Source organism: Centropristis striata, chromosome 23 (assembly GCF_030273125.1).
Source record: "Centropristis striata isolate RG_2023a ecotype Rhode Island chromosome 23, C.striata_1.0, whole genome shotgun sequence".
Lineage (NCBI taxonomy): Eukaryota > Metazoa > Chordata > Actinopteri > Perciformes > Serranidae > Centropristis > Centropristis striata.
In genome coordinates, this window is record NC_081539.1 from 18540694 (window position 1) to 18560518 (window position 19825).

Sequence of the window (19825 nt, forward strand, 5' to 3'; positions counted from 1 at the left end):
ACATGAAAGTCACACCGGAGCAAACGTTGCACTGCATGTTTGATATCAGTTCAGTTCAGTCTGACTGAATACTTTGTTGGTCAGTCTGTGGGTTTGACTCTGCATTGTGGAGAAATAAAAAGACTGTCTTATTTGACAAAACAATTATTGATTTAATTTAATTTTGTAATTTTATTATCCAGCAATTCACTTTATACGAAATAACAATTAGGCCCTGTTCTTCAAAGATCTAGTGGAGTTTGCTGATAACAATTTGATTTACTCCTTTTATTGGCTTTTAAAATGCAGCATGTATGCAATCGAATGGCCATTTTTGAAGATTATGGCATTCCGTAATTCCAAATTGGTTCAGTAAAAAGGCATGAAATTCATGTCATGAACACATGGGGTCTTCAAGAATGCACTGGAGTTTGCTGATAATAATTTGATGTACTTATTTTATTGGAGCAGCATGAATACAATTGAATGGCTATTTTGGAGTCATGCAGCAGACAAACGGTCTACCGTAAAGTGCAATGTAATTACGCACTAAAATTTAAAGTGCAGATTGCTTGACCGCAGTACTGGAAGCATGTTGTTTCAGATCAGTCAGTCCACCATGGGCTACGGAAAAAAAGAGCGCCGGCACACCGTGCAGTGCACTTTATAGGTGTTATCACGCAGTTTTTCCCACCCAGGTGTTTCCCTTTTCTCATTCCTCAGTATTTTTGCATCCTTTTCTGTTTTTTTCTCGGAGGAGTACTCGTGGCATTGCTGCTCGAAGGTGTGCCCCGTAGAGCAGTGTCGGCGTCTGTGTCAGTTGTAACCTACGCATGTTGCTTTGTTGTCTTCTGCTCGACCAATGGGATGAGCGTATTCTGCATCGTCATACTCGTGTGTGAATATGCTGTCAGCTCATTGGTCACAGAGCAGGGCCTGGGAACAAGTTTACCGTAAATTTACATATAAAGCGCCCTCTCATTCATTTTTCATTGGCATTTACAGACTATTTTTTGACTGTCACAATAATGCAGGACAAAGTGCGTCCCTTTTCACCTAAATACGGGATGGGTGCTTTTGTTTCTAAATACGGGACAATTCCGTTTTTTTTCCGTTGGCAACCCTAGCTAGCACTCTCTGTATGCTAAATATTTAGCTATAGCCTGCAGGTGGTTAGCTTAGCTTAACATTAAGACTGATACCAGAAGTAAACAGCTAGCTGGACTCATTCAGTTTAAAAAATCCACCTACCACTACCTTAAACTCACTAATTAACAAGTTGAATCTATTTGTATTACCTTTACCAAAAACAATTGAAAAACAACAAGTTGTTTTATGCGGAGCTACTAGCTATAACTAGCTAACTAGCTTTGGACACAACTAAGCTAGCAGTTTCCCCCATTTCCAGTCTTTCTAGAAGTCCAGTCTGTCCTGGCTCTAGCTTCCAATTAGCATTAAGACTTGAGAGTGATATTAATCTCCTCATCTCTTGGCAAGATTGTGAATAAGCATAATTCACAAAATGCCAAACTGGGTTTTTCTTTGAGTCATGCAGCAAATATATGTATAGTTCCAGCAAATATATGTTTAATTTAATGCCTTGGTGTATTTGTTGACCTATACCTTCATGATTTATAGATTCAGAATTAATTTTTCTTTACCCTCAAATAAAAGTGTTTACTCATGACACAAAGGCTGACCTGGCAGGTAGAGATAGTCTCAGATTCAGCTCACAAACACACTTCATTTCTGGGAAGAAGAATGAGTAGAATCCATTTTGATTAAACAGAAAAAAAATCCCCAAACTCTACCCACATTTTTGGCTGTGGATTACAAACAGACCTAATCTCCCACTGGTGTTCTCTACGCAGGAGCTCTGCACTGAACCTTCCACTGAGACTTCACCTGGCCTGCATCCAAAAACACATCGTTACAGGTATGTGTGTTTCTCTGCATCCGGATTTCAGTGTGTGAATGTGTATAGGGGCTTCTCAGAAACTACTGTGGATACACTGAATTACTGCATTATAATAAATACTGTGCACGTGTTTGTGTGGTGCATATTTGAAGCTCTGTTATGTTTGTAAGACTGATACGCTCTCCTCTGACTGCTGATATGAGTATTCATTGGCGCGTTGAGAGAGTGACACAGAATCCCTTGCTGAGATGATCCCTCTGGTTTTGGTGAAGGGCAATGGCAGGGATTCAGACCTCAGCTCTGTGCTCTTTGTGTCAACACTGCGAGTGAAACATGGCCACAGCTGATACAGCTAATGACACAAAGGGGGAGGGGGGCAATGGTGGCTGCAGGAAAACAGGGACGTAGTATTTGTGACGTTTTGAAGCTTGGATTTTATTTTTCTGTCACCGCAAACTGTTAAAGCTTAAACACCTCTCAATTAAACCAACTCAACCCTAAATTACATTTTATGCCCTTTTTTAAATCACTAACAAGAAAAACCATTCGACATAAATTAAATCATGATTGGATTTCTTACTATAAATGGAAAAACAAAAAGGACACCTAAATATATTATAAGAGGAAGTGCATTCAGCACATGAACTGAGTTTAACTTGAGTGCTCCCATATCTTTATTATGTGAATTTAACATGTACACTAATTTAAGAAATCAGAAGTTCATAATTATTTACAATTATTGGAAATTAGAGCTGACTGATTCATAAGTATACGTTGTACAGTATGAGCCAAGATGACAACTTAAAAAATGTTTATCCTTTATTAAATGGTCAGCCTTCATTATTCTTTATTGAAACTCTGACTAATTGTTTAAACATTAACATGGAAGAATAGAGAAAAACACTAACTAAAAAGACAATAGTATTATAGTAAAATATTCAGTCAATATTATAAACTCAAGATGAAATCTCAAGTTCTCCAGGTTTTGTGTTTCTGTCACGCAGCATCTGTGTGTTTTTCAAACTCACAGGCTGCAGCACACATACTGTACCCACAAGCAAACACAAGCCTCTACTAATGCAAATGAAGACGAGTTGTCACACGACTATGCAAACATTACACACTCACATGCAAACGTGCACGAAAGCTTTTGACCTACACATTACAAAAATGAGCTACCTCTCATGCAAATGGTCGTGTTAACTCTTATTTACTCACACATAAACACATCAAATGTGCATGAGAAGTTGAAAAGAACCATTAGTGAGACGTGTTATAATGAGATCCACTGGGAATCAGCTTGAATAAAGGACACACTGAGGTGACTGCATTGTGTTGAATCTGTGATAACAGCCCATAAATCTTTTGTAAATCTCCAACTGGAACCACACACTTTGTTCAAAGCCTTAAAGGATGAATAGACACAATGTTAAACTAAAGACGCCTCTTCACTCCACTACTTCATAAAGAAAATCAACAAATGGCTGACACGATGATGACGGCGGTAAGGCAGTAACCATGGTAACCACCAGAGACACTTGAGCAAGCTGTCCAACCAGGCATCTGGCCCGTATTAATGAATTTGCAAATGAACAAACCCACACTACAGCCTACTGTATGGCTACAATCTTGCACGTATACACACATAAAACGTGCACGTAAACAAAACGTCTTTTAAAATGTGATACATTTAAGTGTGCTTTGGCAAAGTGATAATACTGTAAAAGGTTTACAACTTGGCTGAAAGCAAGGAAATGCTGCTACAGAGACACACACACACACACAAACATCCACTCCATGGTGTGTCTCATTTAACTACGAGGCTCAACATCCGACGCTGAACCTGTGCGAGTAAAGGTCACATTGCCTGGCAACCACTTGAGCTTAAGGAATAGTTTTAATTATGGTCTGTGCTCGCTCCTCCAATCTCCTGCCACCATTCACCCCACTGTCTGCACACACACAAACACACACAATCATACACACACACAACCATCAATTTCCTCTTCAGTGCAAAGCCAAAAGGAGCATTAGCATTAGGTTACATCTGCCCACTGCTGAAAAATTGTGATGCAATCTTCATACAATCTATATTTCATGAGTGAAATGGAACACATGTGACATAAAAAGCCAACTATTATGAAAAACATTTATGCAATGATGTCTCACTATCATCAACTACAGCTGCTACTATATATGGAACAAGTTCTGCATCATAAGAATAATAAAGTTGAGTGGATTTTGTGAAAATATTGACAGTGATAGATGAAATATCCTCATTCTTCACAGTACAACAGATGGACTCCTACAAATCCTAAAGAAAATGCAGCAGCCACACACATATGTGATGACAAGAGTGCTTGTATGCTTCAAGAAACAGATTCAGCGTGGAAAAGCAATACTCTGAATCAACAAGAGAAGTGATAATTCCATAATCCAATCCGTGAACATCTGGAGTGAAAGCGGCCTAGCAAGCCAATCAGAGTGGCTGAACAGATTTAGCAAGGCACATTAGTATCCAAAGGTTAAAGACACATGGCTGCAGAAGCAGGTACCAAAAAAGAAACAGTCAGATTTTATGAGTTGCTTCATGCAACACAAACAGAAATGTTGGACTCACTTTGTGCCTTGGATAAGCAGATGCCAACTGTTATGGCTAAATATATTGTTCTTTATTTATACATTTTAAAGACTGGAGGTGATATTTTATATTTGTTGTACTCTGATCTATCATTTATGTAAAAATAAGGGTTTAAGGATATGAGAATATTTATAGAATAAACCAGGTATACTTAGTTTATTAGGCCACTGCCAACAATATTATTTATGGCGGTATTCAATGTTAGTATTTTTTTAACTATAAATTACAAAATGAAAATCATGCTGAGAACATAAACTCATTAGGAAAATATTAACTAAGGTAAAATCAAGTGAGAAGTAGGGTAATTTTCTCATAGACTTCTATACAATCAGACTTCTTTTTGAAACCAGTGGAGTCGCCACCTGCTGGCCCTTACAAAAAGAGTTTAGAAAGATTTAAGGCTTTTTTTTATTGACTTCACTTTTGGGATATGAAGGTTGTTGTTTTAAATCCTGCATAAAAAACGTCACTGACTTAAGTGAACTGAATTTATTGAAATGTTACTTAATCTGGATTAGTTGATTGGAAATTTATTTTGATAATCAATCAAGCAACTTTTTAAAAGAAAAAACGGAGAATAAGTGAGAATTAGGATTATGAGAAAATAACTAACAAATACAAAATATGCATCCTGGATGAAGATATACTGTAGTAATAATGCAATATCAATTTACAAATACTATGACAGAAAATGTCATTGGTATCACCAATTCGTATATAAAATATATACAAAGTCTTGACAGGCCACCAAAATAAAAGAAAAGCTCTGTCTCTCCAGTGCATATCTATTTATAGACATTGCAACAGTCACAGGCTGCATGCTGTGGACACTGTTTTAAGGAGGTAACAGGTTTATTCCCACCAGACCAGTCAGTGATGGAGCTTCTGGAGCAGATCAAGCATATAGTGTCTTGGGCAGTAAGCCATCACATCACAAACAATAACCGGCGCTGCATCGACAGTTATTAAAGATCTCTTCCTGGTATTGAGCTGCAGCACCTTTAGTAGAACCCACAACTCATTATAATGTAATTGTTATGGACTTGTAAATCAATGGCTTTTATCTGGATTCACCTCACCAGTAGACTTCAAAGCCATTGATCGCAACATGTACACATTTTAGTATTGACATACATTTTGAAAACAGCTCTTGAACAGGTGTATGGAATTATTATTTTATTTTTTTAACATAATATCTGTTAACATCATGGGATGCTCTCAGGAGGATAGTACATCCACATGAACACACACACACACACGCACACACACACACACACACAAAGAGGGAAATCCTTGGAGATCTAGCTTGCTGAGCAGAAACACTATTTGCTTGCATTAATTATTTCTCTATCTCGAATCACAGCTTGTGTAAAACAATATCCAACTCACTCCACTGCCTCTCAATAACTGCTGTTGTTAACACAGAGACAAGCAGATACAATCATAATCACAGCCTTTTAAGAAATTCTACATGAACCGAGTCAAAGAAATATCATCAAGGAAATGTAGGTAAAGCATCTGTACATGGAGTACTTTTAAATTTTTAATGATTGCAGGTGAACTACTACATGATTTAACCTCTTTATAACAGCTTTGGACTCCACATGACTCCCCCCTCTCCCCGCCCTCCCGCCTGCCTTCCCGCCTGCCTGCCTGAGTCATCCCACTCTTTCTTGAGAAGCTGCAGAAATATGTGCCATTCTCAGAGAGATTACAAGCTTCAGCCACACAGTGCAAAGGCATGTTGGTGAAACCCAATCCTATCACCGCTACTATCGACACAGCCCGGCGCTCCACTCACATTTACACACAGCCATTTCCCACAGGCTATTCTGCTTCACTCCCCACTGGAACGAAGCTTTCATACAGTACAAGACAGAAATGTAGTCTATCCCAGCCTTCATGTACACATACATTAAACTGCAGCTTCTTCACACTTTCTTTCCCTTACTAAAACCTCCTCTTTTGGTTTAAGCTCACGTTGCTGAACCTGCAGGCCGAGGATGGATTTCTGCCAAAATGTTCTCCTCTCGCCTTCCGACTGTCTCCCACCAGGGCGGAAAAACATTAAGAAGGGAATGAAGAGAAAAATAGCTCTCTCATAGCTATTTTCTCTCTCACTTCTTTCTACATTATTCCTATTAACTGGGATGTAGTATGGCATTTTAATGTCTATCAACAGCTGCAGCATCAGACTTCCTGCTTCAGTCATTTGTTCTCAGTGATGTAGTGTCTTGGCTGTTCAATGAGGAATTTACTTGACTGTAATCAGCTGCTAAGTCTGTACATATCCACTCCCCTCATGGTATACACTCTGATTTGTAACATCTCTTGTATTTTTAGCTTATGCATTTTAAATTGTATTTGTGTTTTGGTGTAAATTATCATGGCAATCGAGTCTACAGCCATGCTGGTGGCTCTGTGAGGCTGTAAGCTTATTGCTAACACCAGGATTCTAACATTAGAAGGAAGGCGGAGGGCGGGGAATATAATTGCAGTATTATTTCTTATAATTTGGAAAGTTGGCGGTGGAAAATGTAAACATGGAAATAAACAAAGCAACATGGAGCCAAATGCATCATTAAATATTGCTGTGCACGTTTTTTAACCTTGACTTTGCACTGATCTATTGTGCGCACCAATCCTTTCTCCTCCAATTGATCTCAAATTATTTCATAAACATCATTGTTTTTGTGGACATTATTCAGCATCTCCTGTACGTGTTCTTCAACCCAGGTGTCAAGCAAACATCGTACGTCAGCAGAAGTCCAAGTCAGTCCTCTGCTCGCTCTATGTATATCTCACAAAAAGCCTGCGCAGGTAGCCCACAATCTGCTGCGTTTTGGCTAATTTCCTGTACTGGGTTGGAGTAAGTTTACAGTTCAATCGAACCGCACTAGGGTTCGTTTGGAAAGCGATTGAGACCCCCTCTCGCAGTGGTCTCGGATTCTTTGTTTTGTTTTTTCCGCCCGAGAGAACGATTGGAGAGTTCACAGTGTCCAAACAAACCGTAACAAGGATTTAACCGCACCAGAGTTCAATTGAAACAGACTTAACTTTGGGTTGTGAAAGCGCCCTAAATGACCCTAAAAAACACACAACTATAATAAAAGAATGTTTAATGTTTGCATGCTGGAGAGGATCAAAATCACTTGTCTGAGAAGCATTAATGGCAACATTTCATGGCAATCCACCCAAAAGATGTTGAGATATTTCAGTCTGGATCAAAGCTATGGACCGACCATAAGAGCATGTCATTGAACATGCTCATATTTTTGGTGACAAATGAGCTGAATACAACATTTCGTAACTAATGAACGTGAGTGTCGTACTCATTAACTCTTCCAACAGTAAACATCGCTAACGTTACGATTGATGGCACCTATCATCAATTTGTTCCCCTGCCGAATAGTGTTTCTCTCCCATAGGTTTCCTCTATTGAAATAAAGAACAGTGGTACAGTTTAACAGGTGACTGTGTTACTGTAAGTGGTGAGTCAGCTGAATGCCTCTTGGCAGCTCATAGTGACAGCTTTTAACAACACAAACAGCCTTCAATTTAACTTTGTAAGTGGATTTGAAATATATAATTATTGTATTGAATGATTGAGATGCCGTTTTGTGAACATGGAGTATACAAAGATAGGCTTAACCATGTGGATATTACTTATAGACTATTTATTTAACGAATATCAGGAAACACGATATATTGTGATATATATCATTATTGAGATATGAAATTACGTATATCGGGATAGAAGATTTTGGTCATATCTCCCAGCCCTACCTGACATTGCACCTTCATAGCATATAGCATGAGTTGTGAGAAGGTATCAGGTCCATAAAATGGACAGTCATTAGTGTTTAAGTCCAAGTCAAGTCTTTTCAAATCACTCCAGTCCAAACCATGTGACTTGAATCCATATCTCTGCTATTTCATTACTGTTTTACATCATATAATGATTAATATGACCTTATTAATATTGTGATAATGAGTTCCGACCATATTACCCAGCCTTAATAGCTCAGCACAGCATTAGCTGTCCTTACATTGCCACACAGACTGCGTCCGTGGTTCCATCCCCTGACATCTCTCAGGCTGCTCCTGCTGACTTTCCATGATGATAACATGGCGAAGTTCAGAATAAGATTACATTACACGCTGTAATTTGATTTCACTGTGGGTCATTTGAAATCTCCATGTCTAACTCATGATGCATGTGCCATTGCATCAGCTACAATATTTATAGCTCTTTCGTATGTACAAGCTGGCAGTGACGCCGGTCATTAATGGTACTGATATAGATAACATGAGGCTGGTTATTTTCTTGTATGTGTGTGTGCGATTTAGCTTGTGACCATTTGATTTTGTCAGCAATAAATGTCTTGTTACCTCACGCCATCACATCGCCATGAATATGAGACATGTCGGAAGATAAATTTACCGTATGATGTGGCTTGCTTGACTCTGACTTGTGATTCAGACGGCTGGCAGTCCTTCCCACAGTTACAGTTACTGTACACTTCGTGCCTCATTGCTACTGTACATTTTGTCACTTCATAAAAGGACAAACTTGACATACTTTTAAAAGGTGTGTGGCGCCACACACCACAACAGCTCCATTAGAAGTGGCACCAGCAGTGACATCAGACACACGCATGCACAGACACAGAAACATTTCACCAAATTGCACCTCTGCCCCTATTTGGAGCAGAAGAAGATGTCGTTGTTCCCATCGGGGACAGCCAAGATGGAATCTTACATGCTGTACTGTGGGTTGGGATTATTTTGTTCACATGTTGAAACACAGGTTGATCTATAACTCTCTCCAAAAAGGGCAGGTGGTGAGTGGCTGAGGTCATCACACAGCAGGTGATAAACAAACACCCCTGGATAGAAACGCACCGCACACACACACACGCACACACACACACACACACACACACACAATCTCTGTTCTCTTGCCAAATGATAGCAACCTTATCTCACCTCTCACATCCAAACAGTTTCTTGTCCCATTCTCTTCAAATCTTTTACTCCAATTTATGTGGACACACACACACACACACACACGCACGCACAAACACACACGCACACGCACGCATGCACACACACACACACACACACACACACACACACACACACACACACACACATTTAGGAGAGATGATAGTGTGAGTGAGATGGCGGGATGCTATATCAGTGGTGGGACGGGTATATATTCCTGGCTGGTGCTGATAAGCCAACTGATGCCTTGCCTTATTTAGTCAGTACTCACTGCTGACACGCTAGCAGAGTAGCACACACCACACGCACTCTCACTGTATGTGTTTGTCTTGTGCGTGTATGTGGAGAGAGGTGAGTTCTGATTAGGTGAATGCATATAGATAGTCTGTGTGTCTGTGTTTGTAAGTGTGTGACAGAGACTGACAGAGAGCACATGTGCACATGTGGACCTTATGCTTTATGACTGATATGTACAGTTGCTAGCTTCCTTTGGTCTGTACATTTACAAAATACTCTACCGTACTATAAGTCTTAGATAATAGCATAATGAGTAACCAGCACAAGAATTTTATTCTGTACTTTAAGCCTAATTTTTCAATGAATTAAACAAATGCAAACTTTGGAAGCAACACTATACAAATAACCCAAACATTACAACATTTACTACATTTACTCAAGTACTGCACTTAAGTACAAATCTGAGGTACTTGAGTATTTCCATTTTATGTTACTTTATACTTTGACTACACTACATTTTTAGTTACTTAAAAAAATTGCAAACAAAACATATTAAGAGCTTTAAAATATGATGCTTTTTTAACCAATTAAACTATGGAAAATAGTTTGATTGGTTAAGTTATTTTTAATTCTAGTTTCACAAATGTGAAGATTTTCTGCCTTTTTTAATAATTAATTTAAATTTCTTACTGTTTTTTTGGACAAAACAAACACAGTGATGATGTCACTATTTTCACAATATCTGCAAACCAAACAATCAATTACTTAATGAAGAAATAATCCTCAGATATATCCAAAATAAAAATAAAAAATCACAAGTTGCTGTCTGCTACAAATGAGTATTTATAATCTAAAGGTATAATATATAATAGTATGGTCATAGACATTTTCTGCATTGAGCACTTTTAATACTTTAAGTATAAGTTCCTCATTTTACTTACATTATTTTACTTAAGTAACATTTTTATAGTACTACTTGTATTTGAAACAGGTCATTTTTTTTACTGGAAGGTGTTAGTAGCTTTACTTTGAAGGATCTGTATCCTTCCTTACAATCAGGTGTGCAAAAGTTATACTCATATTGGATAACCACCTAAATCTATCCAATTTCTTAATCAATTCTTTAGCTGTCCTATTTGCAGATTTAGTGGAAATCTATTCACATGTGTAACATAAGGACAAGCCAAACAGAGCCAAAAACAGTCTCAGTGGCAGAGTTTAAAATGTGATGATGCTAAACACTAAACGCTCCTGAATATCATCAGTTACAACTTTTTGCTGATTGCTGAGAAGAAAAAATAAGCATCATATTAATATCCTTCCCTTCTCTGGAGGAGCTGCATATTAGGTGTTGGTTAACCTTTCGCTAGAGCCTGCAGAGCAAACAGTGCTATCAAATGGATACACCCTTGGCCTCCGTGCACGGACTGGCTTACAGTGTGTTTGTTTTGACTTAAAAAAAAAAAAATCATTCTCAGCACTGTAGAGGCAGTGTGCTTAATCAACTTCAGAGGCAGAAGGAAGATGTAGAAATTTAAGCTAATGTGCAACTTTGTAAGGTCATTTGAACACTGCAGTACACACACACACACACACACACACACACACACACACACACACACACACACACACACACACACATACACACACTTCATTTTCAGACTTCTGCTTTTATGAGATAGCACAGTGGGTTTAGGTGTAACAAAGGCCATTACAGTAGATTACACAGTGTATATACTGATGCACCACTGAGCCACCAAGAGACCTGAACTGCTGATCTGTAACAAAAAGGCTTTGTGGGAGAAGCATTATGACACGGTAAACTGTTCAATGGCACAGTCACTTATCTCAGTTCACAGACCTCGGACACACACACACAGAACACAGAACACTCTGTGTGTGTGTGTGTGTGTGTGTGTAGAAGTCCATTTTACATAGATAAGGCTGACAACAGTGAATGGGGGTCACAGACACAGAACTCCACTCCACCTCATCGCACTAGCTCTCTTATCGATTGGCAGATCAAGAGCATGAGGTCATCAGCTCCACCCCAGAGGCTGATGGGATAGCTCTTCTGTACAGTAATGCACAAGGGAGGGGTGGGCGTTCCACGTCCGTGCCCTTTTTTTCCTGCTCTTTTCATTTCTGTCCACTCCAGACTCCTCAGAAACCTCCTGCTCAGCAAAGTCACTCCAACCCCCCTCTCCCATCTTATCCAATCACCACTCATCCCCTGGCTCTCTCACTTCAATCCATTTCTCCTCTTTCTGTCTCTCCCCTCATCTCCCCCTCCCTGCGGATCCACCCGGGAACGCTCCACATTCAAAGACAGCGAGTCACATGACTAGAACTGGATCGATACGAGTGCATCTTTTTTGCCATGCACAGTATAATGAGACTTACATAACCTGCTTACACACAGCCGTCACAGTCTGCCGTTCTAGCTGTTTATAACACAAATGCGGTCTTAAAAAGATTTCAGTCAGGAGAACGGAAGAGCCTGTTTTGAGGTTTCCAGCGGCACGTACCAAGCAGTAATTTGATCACTTACTACAGTACACGGAACCTTGTTTGCTGCCATAAACACTTTGCATCAGCTCGAATGCTTTTACTGTCGTTGCTTTAGCACTATGCATCAGGTTGTGTCTTTCCTTCTGCTGTAAATCGTTACACTAATGCACAGCCAAAGAGAAAATCAAAGCCCTTTTTTCCCTCTTTCTTTCAACACATTATCCATTTTTCTCTTTTTTCCCCCTGAGTACATTTATAATAACCTCACTGGCCTTCGCTGACACAGACACAGACTAATAATATCACGGGTCTTATCTGTGGAACAAACAGTATGCAGGAGTTTTAATATTATGCATGTTAAAGCCACCTTATGTAATCTTTATCTTATATCCTGGAAATCTGCAGAATAAAGCAGAGTCTCTCCCAGCCTGCTAGAAAGGAATTATTATATTTTAAAAGAATGTCTGGATATTATAATAAAGCCTGCTATTCATAGAGTGTGCTATTACTGCAGATGGCTGGGTTTAGCCCTGAGTGAAAATACTCTTATTCAATGACTCCATAATACTGAGGGTGTATTTTATTTAACCTTTTAAAAATCATTTAGTCTAAACAATGTTGAAATAATAATATAATCATAAATAATTTACTACCAGAGCAGAATATAATTGTATTTTTTTATTGTTTATCTGTGTTTAACAGCAGTCAAAACCCCTTAGAATATCATTTTGTATATATTCTATATTTTTATATTTTATGTTTTTAAAGATTGAATCATTACTTTGTTGGTTGTTCCATCCTCTTTGGTCCTGACTGAACTACACGGTCGACCATAAAATTGGAATAATTCTGTTTTCAGACACAATCCTCTGTTAATTATGGTTTAATTTTCATTGTGATATGATTTGAAGAGATTGATTAATAAAGTTTTGAGAAGATATGCACTTTATCTGTCAAGAATAAATCACATTGGTGCAATCATTTCATGGTAAGAGGTAAAAAATATTTAATTCCAACTTTATGGTCAATGTGTATCTCAACAACTACTGGATTGATTGCCATTACATTTGGTACTGGTGTTCATGGTGCACATAAGATGAATCCTTAAGATCCGCTAACTCTTATAGTACTCCCATCCAGCTAGGGCTGGGTCTCAGTATTCCATATCTTTAGGGTTTAAACCTTAGAAATGAGCCAGTACCAAGTAGTATTGAAACTTCTCCATGTAAATGATACCTGCATTTTATCATTTTTGCACAAATATCTAGAAAAAAATGACTATTTGTATGCTTTTGATTGCATGATAACACACGTTTTCTATTAATGAGACGTGTGATTGGTCCACAACTACAGCAGCTACAGCCCATACAGTCTGAGGTGTGGTGAGGTTGAGAATATTATATTGACTAAGTTGTTAATTGAGCATGCCACCAGCGTGTTCAGATGTATAGAGGAAGACGAAAAAAGGTATAATTAAGTACTCTATTGATATCTGTATTTGTGTAAAGATGGAAGTGACACAAAAGACAACTTGAGATCTGATTTGAGCGGCCATAGCATCCAGACTGAGATATTTATATAGAAATCCTATTTTAATTTAAATCGTATTTCAAACCATGTCTAAATTTAGCTTGGATCTGATTTGCAAAAATTGCATTTCACATCTTTTTTTTGCTGTCTAGACCAAAATCAATCTGGTTACAATCTGGATTTGCCAAAGTCAAACTTGTGCTGGCAGTGTGAATAAAACCTTAGTCTTGGTGTAATTATATACAATAGAAAAAAATGGAAATTTGTGAAGCTGTGCCCAGCAGGATAAAAGACTACTTGAACTGATTAGCTGATTAAAGTTAAATTATAATTCATTATGTTCCTTTTAATTATTTGATTGACTGATTAATTGTTTCAGAAGTGCCATTATTTGTGTGTGAGACAGAAATATAATAAACATGTCTTTGCTTTTGTGTATTATAAAAATACTTGTTGGTGCATTTAAATGCATGCAAATTCATGTGCACCTCCGGAGAGAAAGAAAAAAATCAAAACACTCGTGATTGCATAGAGACCTTTTCACAGCTTGTACACATCCTCACAGTCTTCAGTCTAATGATTCCCTGATGCTATGAAACCAGAGGATGTCAAAGCGATGCTGCGTACGCTGAACTGTGTCCCAGTAGGAGGGAGGCTTTAAATGAAAAGGTCACATCTCATCCACCTGTTAAAGAGCAGATGCCACATCAGAGCAATACTTGGCAGGAGGAGCAGGTATCGTTATTGGGCACACGAGACGCACTTGGCGCCGGCGCAGGTATGGCTATACTGCTCACACGCAGGAACTCACAGGTACAAATCTCTCTCTCTCTCACACATTCACAGACCAACACACACACACACACACACACACACACACACACACACACACACACAAGATGCCGGACTGCTCTCCCTGGGAATGAAAGATATGGGCAGAGAATAGAAACAGAACCTTTTCCAGGGATGATCACACTGGCTTCACAAAAGCCTTGACTGCTGATGATGTATAAAGGTCGGAGCTGTTGTCATGGGACTCCACTTACACAAGACCAAGCCTTCAATCAGACCAGCAGATATTTGTCAAACCGGCTGCTGCTCTAACTCTTTACTGGTGACAATAAACTCCTGAGGATGTTCGCCCTGTCTTTCTTGTGTTTACACAGTATACACCCACATGCACATACAGAAACCTGAATGGACACACACACATGAACACAGTACCTGGAAGCTGCTATTTCCACTTTACTCCTGGCGATGGCTGCAGCCCTCTGCGCCGCCTCCACAGCACGGTCTACCTTCTCTTTGGTTTTGGGGTTCTTAAGAGGAATCAACTGCTTCCTTATTCCACGCACCAGCACGTTATTTTTGTACTTCCCTTCTTCTTTGGTGCCATCTGGGAAAACTGTGCACCCATAACCATGGCGCTTGTTGTTAAGCCATTCTCCCTCATACTTCATCCCGTTGGATCTCTCTGAAACACCAAATCCATTGCGCTTATCGTTCTTCCACTCGCCCATGTAGGTCTCGGTCGTGGTGGCATCCACATGGTCCTCTAGAGGTAGGTCCTCATCTGGCAGCTCGCCATCACCGATGGATATGGTAGAGTTGGCATCGCTGGAGCTGATGCGGCTCATGGCAGCATCGCTGCGCGCAGAGCTGCGCTTGCTGGAGATTGAGGTCCGAGAGTCAGACTTGCGCAACTGTCGAAGGCTGCCAAAGAGCGAGCCCCGGCGGAACAGGCCCTTCTTCTTGCCGGTGACGACCTCACTGTCTGAGTGGAAGTTAAGGACGAAGCCGCCGCGGCTGCCTGTCGGCGTGTCTGCGGGGGAGGAGAGGTCCTGGAGCACCGTGCCGTTACTCTGCTCGGAGCGCAGCGAGGCCAGAGATGTGCGGAGAGGAGATTTGATAACGGTGGCCATGCCGTAGGGAACACTCTGACGCACGCCGTAGCCATGTCGCATCCCACCCATCCACTGGCCTTGATAGGTACCTGAGGAACCAGTAGACAGTCAGTGAATCAGTTTCCTCAGATATACTCAATCCTAGTGGTTCCCAACCTTTTTATTTTAGGGCCCCTTTAAATGAAACATGTAACATATGTCAATGATTAGTTCTACGAAAGGGTGTGTTTCCCTTCTCAAATTGTTCCATATGAATATTTTCAAACTATCCAGTTCTACCCAATAAACAAGCAAATGTCAGAAGAAAATACATTACTTTGTGTAACAGAAGTATGCTTTGTCTTTGCCATGTTGTATGTATATCATCTTGTGACCCCTCGGAGGGGCTCTGACCTCATGTTGGGAACCACATGCTCAATAGGATGAAGACAGTGCAACACAGTATTAAAAATTAAAGCCTTAGGGATGTAAAAATGTAATGACACTTTCAACATAATTTAGTGTGGTTAGTTATATTCAAGATATGGATGCACGATATGGATTCTTTTCAGTCGTTACTGGTTATCTATATTTACCTGTCTCTCATGGCCGATACGGTTACTATAACCATTCATTTCACATTTTTGTGGTTTAAACAGAAGTTCATAACTTGTAATTTATACTCGCCTGAGGTGAGACGGGATAAGATGGATAATTTAATGTTCCACTGTCTATAGGTGCATACCAACACCTATTGACACTGGGCTTGTAAAATCAATAAAAGCAATCTGGCTTTGTATTTTGGGTCATTCATTTATCAGCTATAGTTTAATTTTCTAGTTAATGAATAATTGTATACATTTCCAGACATGAGTCACCAATATATTGGCCAAATATAATGTATATCGTCCATCACTAATTTTAGAAATGCAATATTTTTGAAAGTTTTTACTCCATTTGTAATTTGAAATACAATTTTGCCAGGTAGGTGCAGGAAAGAATTTAAAGTGACAAGAGATTTCTAAAGTATTTTCTATTTCTACATGCGCAGAATGTTTAATAGCACTATTTTGGCAAATTAAATTGGCCCCACTCTCTGAGAAACTCTCTATTACTCATCAATTCCAAGAAGAGACAGATAGAATTGGCTGGTTTGATAAAGCACAATCAGAAGTGGTCTCATAATGATTATAAGAAGCAAAGCCGCTTGTGTGTGTGTGTGTGTGTGTGTGTGTGTGTGTGTGTGTTTGTGTGTGTGTGTGTTTGCCTGTGTGTACAGTCTGTTTGTCTCACCGGGCCCACTTCCAAAAAAGGGGCTGCCTTTTATCTAAATCAATTGAAATAGTGTACAGGCTTAGAAAATGTCTGCAGTGTGGGATTTCCACAAACTATCTAGAAAACAATTTAAAGTGCTCCTCTTGACGAGTCCTTCAGGGGAGTGTTTGCACCAACACTGATGAGAACAGCAGATTATTTGAAGATGTGCATGTCTGAATAGCTTAACCTATTTTGAGAAAGCTTTTAAGTCATACTAGGGTAACATTTACCTTCACAGTTACAGTGAGTTTGGATTTATTTTGGTACTTGTGGTGGCAGTCACAGAAGGGTTTATCTGTTTCCTCTGCATTTTTCTGGACAGATATTCTCTATATCAGCACTACATCCTTGAAACAGCATTACATATGGGAGCACAGCGGAGCCTTAGGAGCTGTCGGGGTGCAGAGTATGTCAGCTAATGAAATGTTTTCTCTCCTTTCTCTCAGATCTGGGACTGTGAGCATAACTAACTCAATCACAGAGATTTGATTAAGGTACTGATACTGAGGATCACTTGGGATGAATGTGAATCACTCAGCTAGGAGCCTATTTTCAGGCGGCCAATAACTCCCCCACTGACAGTAGGCACATTCGCCACCATCCGTTTGTCTCTGACGACAGGGAATTGCTATGAGTCACATATAATGAGAGGAATACTTCATTAATCCCATTTGGTGCTGCTGAACCCAATGAGCATGTGCTGTCCTACTGTAGCTTCTTCAGAGCATCATATTACAATTCTGATCCTAATAATAAGAAAGGCTTGTTAAGCCAGAACTTGATTCTCATTGACCAATACAATGAAATATGCCATAATAGTGAGATTCTAACAGAAAACGATATACCAGCCCCGGCAGGAATTTAGATGGATAAACAGTGTGAGATTAACAGGCTGGCTCTGCGCTGCAGTTCAAATCGGTGACCCTGCAGATCAAGTTATCAGGATGTTGCAGGGTCAGACAGCCAGATGTTCTGTAGATCCTCTAGGATCAGCTGATTTCCCAAGCCCAGCCCTCTGCAACCATCATATGTGAGGCATTTATTCTGCACCATACGGACTCCGTTAGTGGAGATGATGCTCGCAAATCGCCAAAAGATTTTTTATAACAAGAAATCTGTAATAAGGCTTTGCATTTTTTTGCAACCTGAGCACTTGTATTTGTGGTTCTATCAGGATGTTTCTTCTCTGATCACACAGTCTGTGAACACACACTGATTAGTGAGATCAAATCTCTGAGAGGGGCTGCCACTTTCAGCCAAAGTTCAAGAGTGTGTGGTGTGTTGAATGCATAGATGGGTGATATATTTGTGTATTTTCAGCACTGTGGGAATCTTAAGTTAAGGTAGTTTTATGGAAATTACAAAGTACATCCACAAGTAAACATACGTGAGTAAATCCAGGGTCATTTGGGCTTCAGTCCAACACAAGTTTCAATATCTTGACACTTACAGAATGGCTAAACTGTTATTTAAGGTAGCACTTTCTCAAAAACCTGAAATGTATTTGCTGTCATTTATGCAAAAGATACACCTAAAGAGGTGTTTTTTGCAGTTTAATGTGAAAATGCTATAGCAGAAGGTGATAGTCTGGCTATAATTGGCTCCAAACACATTGGTTTGCTTTGATTTCCAAACTCCTTCTAGCCGGGGCATGGTGCCACTGAGTTGGCAACAGGAGTCACTCTCCTCCCACTGTCATATGAGGAGCAACCGGTAGTTGCCAAAACAGACGTGCATTGGAATAAGAGAGGAGCCATTATCTCAAACTGTATCCAGCAAGTTAACATCATAGGAGGTGATAAGTTGTGGTGTTTTAGGGGCTAAATGATGATGCGCTTGACCACGGTGCGCAGTGCGCAATATCAGCTTCAACTCGGATCATATCAGATGGAGATTCATGCACATTTCCATTAGCCTCCCTCAGTTTGAGTCCGAGCATCCTCTCTCACACACACAGGCTACATAACATCATCAGCTGTTAAAGCGACACACACGTTAAACAAACATTTGGCCATATTTGGGCTTTCTTACCGCCATCGCCGTAGGTTTCGATCCCATATCCATCCTGCAGCCCGTTGCTCCAGGTACCGTCGTATCTAGCAGGTGTGTTGTGGCTCTGCCGGATACCGTACCGACCCTTAAAACCGTGACTCCACTCTCCGCGGTACATCCACTTGCCTTTATTCTCCACACCGAGCCCATGCCGCTTCCCCTGGGACCAGTAGCCCTTGTAGGTATTCCCGCTGGGCCAGGTGTACACCCCTACTATCTCAAAGCCGTGCGACCAGGACCCGGCGTACTCGCCCTGGCCCTTGGGTCCGGTGCAGATGCCGTGTCCGTGGGCTTTGCCATCCTCCCACCCCCCGCAGTAAGTGCCACCGTCGTCGAAGTCAAACCTTCCGCCCGTCATTCAGATATAGGCTGGAAATAAAGCAGATCGTGCGCTGCTGCAGACTCAGGCGTCTCCAGGACCGTGGTTGGGGGATCCAGGACCGGTGGTGTGATGAAAGGATGAGCCAACAAGATGATGACTAGAGGAACAAAATATAGCAGGGTGAGGACAGTGGACTGGCACTTCCAGACACTGACATGCAATACAAAAGGCATGCGTAACGGTAAGTGTAAAGGTATGAATGGTGGGCGTCATTTACCGGAGGCGCACGCCGGGTTTCTCCGTTGTGTGTTGCTCGTCTCCCCCCTCTCACCCACTGATCACAGAGGGAGAGAGAGAGGCGTCGAGTCCCTGCTGAGGAAAGACACTGGACCAATCGCAACGTCACGTCACAAGGACCTCCCACTTTT

At 40.4% G+C, this 19825-nt stretch overlaps 1 protein-coding gene across 1 annotated transcript in view; it reads right to left on the reverse strand.

Moving 5' to 3' along the window:
- The window catches only part of jph1a (junctophilin 1a), a 39991-nt gene extending 20266 nt beyond the window's left edge, over positions 1-19725 (reverse strand). Inside the window, exons 1-3 of the mRNA XM_059326964.1 lie at positions 19675-19725; positions 19055-19554; positions 15048-15816 (exon numbers count right to left, since the gene is read on the reverse strand). Coding sequence (XP_059182947.1) covers positions 15048-15816; positions 19055-19433 — 1148 coding nt within the window. The 5' untranslated portion in view covers positions 19434-19554; positions 19675-19725. The remainder of the gene's footprint in view (positions 1-15047; positions 15817-19054; positions 19555-19674) is intronic.
- Positions 19726-19825: the final 100 nt, after the last annotated feature.